This window comes from Hibiscus syriacus, unplaced genomic scaffold, assembly GCF_006381635.1.
Source record: "Hibiscus syriacus cultivar Baekdansim isolate YM2019G1 unplaced genomic scaffold, ASM638163v2 tig00110937_pilon, whole genome shotgun sequence".
In the NCBI taxonomy this organism is placed as follows: domain Eukaryota; kingdom Viridiplantae; phylum Streptophyta; class Magnoliopsida; order Malvales; family Malvaceae; genus Hibiscus; species Hibiscus syriacus.
This window is the reverse complement of record NW_024062922.1, coordinates 239189-243947: the sequence shown is the minus strand read 5'-3', so window position 1 is coordinate 243947 and position 4759 is coordinate 239189. Positions and strand designations below refer to the sequence as shown.

At 37.1% G+C, this 4759-nt stretch overlaps 1 protein-coding gene across 1 annotated transcript; it reads right to left on the bottom strand.

The window, feature by feature from the left end:
- Positions 1-302: 302 nt before the first annotated feature.
- LOC120147364 (ketol-acid reductoisomerase, chloroplastic-like) lies at positions 303-3689 on the bottom strand. The gene is made up of 10 exons (XM_039160755.1): positions 3356-3689; positions 3155-3247; positions 2866-2931; positions 2637-2777; positions 2016-2243; positions 1791-1908; positions 1566-1705; positions 1306-1473; positions 1017-1172; positions 303-913 (listed from the first exon to the last, which is right to left on the bottom strand). Exons 1-10 carry the CDS (start codon positions 3629-3631, stop codon positions 548-550), a joined length of 1752 nt encoding a protein of 583 aa, XP_039016686.1. The 5' UTR covers positions 3632-3689; the 3' UTR covers positions 303-547.
- Between the last annotated feature and the right edge of the window lie 1070 nt (positions 3690-4759).

Here is a 4759-nt window from a genome sequence, read left to right as displayed (position 1 = left end):
TAAAATGTTGCCCATATCTTAGGTTTGAGCTCAATCTGAAGAAATTCAAATCCGATTAATGAATAGGTAAACTATTATTCATATTTTAGGTTAAGTTAAATTTGAAAACTTTGACCCGACCCATGAATGTTACTCATATTTCAGGTTGAGTTAAACTATAATAAACTCGAACCCAACCAGTGAATAGATAAAATGTCATCTACTCGTTGGGCCCCTGAAAAAAACTTGAACCCGAGCAATGATGACCATATTTCAAGTTAAACTGAACCCGAGTAAACCCAAAACCGATCAAGAGACTATTATCCATCAAATTATCAAAATACTGAACCACCAAATTCATCAAATTATCAAAATACTGAAAGTGCTAGGCCATGCTCTACTAACTAACCGCAGGTAAGCACCCAATTTTGAAGTTCACCTTCAGAGAATATTTTTAGATAAAACATCAAGCTAAGATGGTTCCCTGTTCTCGCAAACAAAACTCGATAAGGTTTTACTAGAAAACAGCAGCCTGCTCGTCAAAAAAAAAAACCCTACTCTTTCCAATCTAATTAGATTGGCGCAATTCAGGACGAACAAAATCTGCATCTGGGGGCACTGATATGTCGAGAGTTGGCCTCAACTGTGCGCAGACTTCAATAGCTTCATGAACAGGATCAGAGAAGAAGCTGCTTATCAGGTCCTGGTTGATGGGTGCCCCTGCATCCACTGCTACAAATGCTTGCTGGGTTAGGATGTAATCGAAACGCGGAGCCCATTTCCTTGATCCCAGACGTGCAGTTGTTGAACAATTATCAACCATGAAGGAGACCCCTCGAGCATGCATGAAGGGATTCAAGGAATCAACAGCTTCAATCACACTTTCATTGATGATTTCCGAGTACGAGTGTCCCTTCTTTCTCAAGATCTCAATCTGGATTTTCAGTCCAACACCAGAATCAAATTATCACACTTCATCACAAAGGCCAACACCACAATTGAATTATCAGTCCAAATTTTAAAATAGAAATGAATACCTGGGCCATCATAAGGGCCACAAAAACCCCAGATGTGAAAGGGCACAATGGACCTAAATCATCTTTCGATCTAGTTGCTTGGACACGCTCACCGACTTTCCACATCCATGTCTGGTCAATTTTACCCATTGGGAAGGCAGGCAGACCCTCCTTTTCCTGTAAAATAAAATCCTTAATCACCCATCAAAGCAAGAGTTTTCTTTGCTAAACCAACATTAAGGACTAAGATTCATGAAATGGGGATATATCAAAAACAGAGACGAGCGAGGATATAGGGTTACAAACATACATAAAACCGACGCCCAGCCAAAACTACACTGCGAATCTCACTTCCACTTGCAACATCCTCATAACACTCGTATAGGATTTCCATGCAGGGATAATATGAAGCACTGTAAGCTTCCTCAAAACGCTTTTTGTCACCCTCAGACAACGAGTTGTATACAGCTAGCATGCCCTATGGAAACAAACACAGAAGCAGGCCACAATAGTGATTTATAAGTAAGAGCTCCAAAGAAAGGAGAGCACAGAGCAAGCAACAGAAATCACCTTCGTTGAAATGGTCTTCGAAACAATTCCTGTTATGCACTCCACAGTATTTTTGTAAGCCAATTCTTCATCCATTCCACTCTCAACATACCTTCTAAACAAGCATTCGACAACTCCGTGAACAGCACCTAGCAAGATGCCTACAGAAAGCAGCAACAATGATGTGACTGAGTTCAAAAGAAATAAAACATGCATGGCTGGAAAAACATAAACAATTCAGCTCACCCCTTTCCCCAAAAATGTCACTCTTGTACTCCTGCTCTAATGTGGTGGCAAATGTAAAAGGAGAACCAAGGGCAACTGACCATCCCAAGGCCACATCCATAGCTCTACCGTCAACATCCTGCTCCAAAATAGACATTATCATTTAGTATACCTTTTTCGAGAAGGATTAGTTTTGACATTCATTCAAACTAATAAGTGGAATGCAGAAATAGAGAGATAAAGAACCTGGTGGACGGCAAAACTAGCATTGATTCCAGCACCATTTATCTCTTTTCCCTGGACATAGAGTCTCCTCACAGAAGGCCCCATGCCCTTAGGGCAGACAGCAATCACACTGATGTTCTCAGGAAAATCAAGCCCCATTGATTGTAAATGACCCAGAAGAAATCCATGGGAAAGTCCAAGGATGCTATTAGGCTTCATGTGGGAGAAGACCTTTTCATAGTTATCAGCCTACAACACAAAATTTATTAAGTAATGCCTCCAGAGAACAAACCAGAAAGTGCTGAGAATATAATAGTGCATGTAGGTGTTCGCATTTGCAAGTCATCACAATCAATCTAATAGCTTTGAAAAGAATTTTCATGTGAATCGTATATCTGTATTGGCAAAACAATTTTTCATGTGAATCAATGATAACTATAACCAATGGCCAAACTTCTACAATGCAGAAATGGAAAACATGGGAATCATAGTGCATGCAGGTGTTGGCATTCACAGGTCATCACAATCAATCACAATCATGTCTGTCTTAGAAAAACAAATATCATGTGAATCAATGATAACTATAACCAATGGCCAAACTTCTACGATGCAGAAATGGAAAACATGTGAGAAACCTAGCACCTGTGCTGAATCAGAGATCAGCAATAACACGAGATCACTTCCAGAAATAGTTTCATAGATATCCCCCAGTGTTCCATTCTCTTCAGAGAATCCAGCAGCACGAGCTTCAGCAAAAGAGCGAGAGCCCTTCCTTAATCCAATCTGTTACCAAACCATCACAGTACAGTACACCCAGTCAAATCGATGTCAATCACTGAATGCAAAAGGGATACACTGTGTTTGAGCTTACCTTCACAACAATATCAGATTTTGCCTCTGCAAGAGAATCCCTCAGATTCTGTGCTTGAGCTGGCCCCTAAAAACCATATTTTTTAACCGAATTAACGGAAATGAGGTATATCAAACCCAATATTGAAGGGAAAAATCAACAGGACAAAACAAGAAATTTGTTTGATTTTTAAAACAAACCCTTTTAACAATCATGTAAAAAAAGTTATCAAAATTAAATGGTGGGAAAAAGTTTTTTTTTTTTGCTTTTTTAAAAGATAAAAGAAAAGGAAATGTGGTAAAATTATAACCTGAGAACCCCAACCGATGACTCCAATCTGTTTGATTCCTTTAAAAGCATCATCCAACAAAGGGAACAGATGTCGCCCTCCTCTCACTATGAACTGTCAATTAAGCAAATCAATCAAAAAGGGAGAAATGTGAACTTAATCAGAAAATAAAAAGAAAACACGAAAGAAGAAATGAAATGATTCGATTGGTTCTCAGCTAACCTCATCGTGACCGGCAAGAGAGATCTTTTCTTTCTGGAAAACAGATGTATTAAAGTCAAGCGACGCCGGCGGAGAAACGGTAGAAGGAGCAGCTGTCGTCTTGGCAGCGATGACGCCATTCTTTCTAGAAACGAGATGAGAGCTCAGTGAAGCGGGAATCAGAGAACGCCACGTAGACGACGCGAAGCGTGGTTTTAAGAGCGCCGATTTGGCCGAAGAAGGAAGTGAGGATTTGAAGGAAGCAGCAGCGGCGGTGGTGGTGGTGGAGGCGGCCATTTTAGATAGGGCTTAAGCTCGAATGGAAGTGAAAACAGTGGAGGAGTTTAGGTTTTCACCTACCCATGACTAACCACTGGTTTACACACACTGTATAAATTTGTTGGTAACTAAAATACAATACGCCATTCAGAAAGTGTGCTGGCATTGTGCCAAATGACGTTTTGGTCCTTCAATAAAATAAGCAAAATCATCCATTTGGATAGAGCAAAAAGAAGCGCTACGGTTAAAGATGGTAACGGATTCAAATGTGATTTGGAGTTTCCTTGTTTTCTTATTAGGATAGAAGTGAAGCTTATCCGCTTTTATTTTTTATAAGATAATATTTGTTTAAATATAATTTTTAATTATTTTAGATTGAATATTCATGACAATTTTTATACTCGAATTTGGAACCTAAAAAAATAATAATTTTTCTATTATCAAGATCGTTTGATTCATGTCTTGTCCGAAATTCAAATTGTAAATTTAAGTTGAGTTTTGTAGTCTCTCATGTTAAAATTATTGGTTAAATTATATTATAAGTCACTAAATTATATCAAAATAATTCTTTCAGTCCATAAACTTTTAAATTTTATAAATAATCATGAAACTTCCTAAATGATTATAATTTTTTTATCAAACTATATTAAACTTATCAAACTATTACAAAAATATCCTTAAAATTATCAAATATTTTTACTATTTTATAACATATAACGACCATTTTGTAACAGTTTGATAAGTTTAAAGATCATTTTATAATATTTGAAAATTTTGCTAATTGAAATGATCATTTTAGCATAGTTCATTGATCTATAGTGCACTGTACCCAATATTCTAATAAATATAAGGGTAAACTATGCATTTAGTCACTCAACTATCACTTTGGTTCCATTTATGTTACCTAACTATTATTTTTTCGAAATCATACCTAAAGTTACGTTTTGATTCCATTTAGGTCCTTGAACTTAGCTAAAAAAATCAACTAACTTCGTCTATCACATCATCGTACATCGTGTACGATCACATCAATATTGTAGATTGTCATGTAAATATTGTAATAGTCAACGTTTAATTCTATTGATCAAAGAATTATATTGATTTTTCTAAGTTTAAGGAGCACATTAAGTGCAAAAAAAGTTCAGG

What these genes read in the sequence shown, in the direction of transcription:
- LOC120147364 (XM_039160755.1), bottom strand. Translation starts at nt 3,631, where the DNA reads ATGGCCGCCTCCACCACCACCACCGCCGCTGCTGCTTCCTTCAAATCC. An exon ending in CTCTTGCCGGTCACGATGAG is followed by an intron (nt 3,248 to 3,355) that starts GTTAGCTGAGAA and finishes CTTAATTGACAG; the next exon opens with TTCATAGTGAGAGGAGGGCG. An exon ending in TGGCTGGGCGTCGGTTTTAT is followed by an intron (nt 1,173 to 1,305) that starts GTATGTTTGTAA and finishes TTTATTTTACAG; the next exon opens with GAAAAGGAGGGTCTGCCTGC.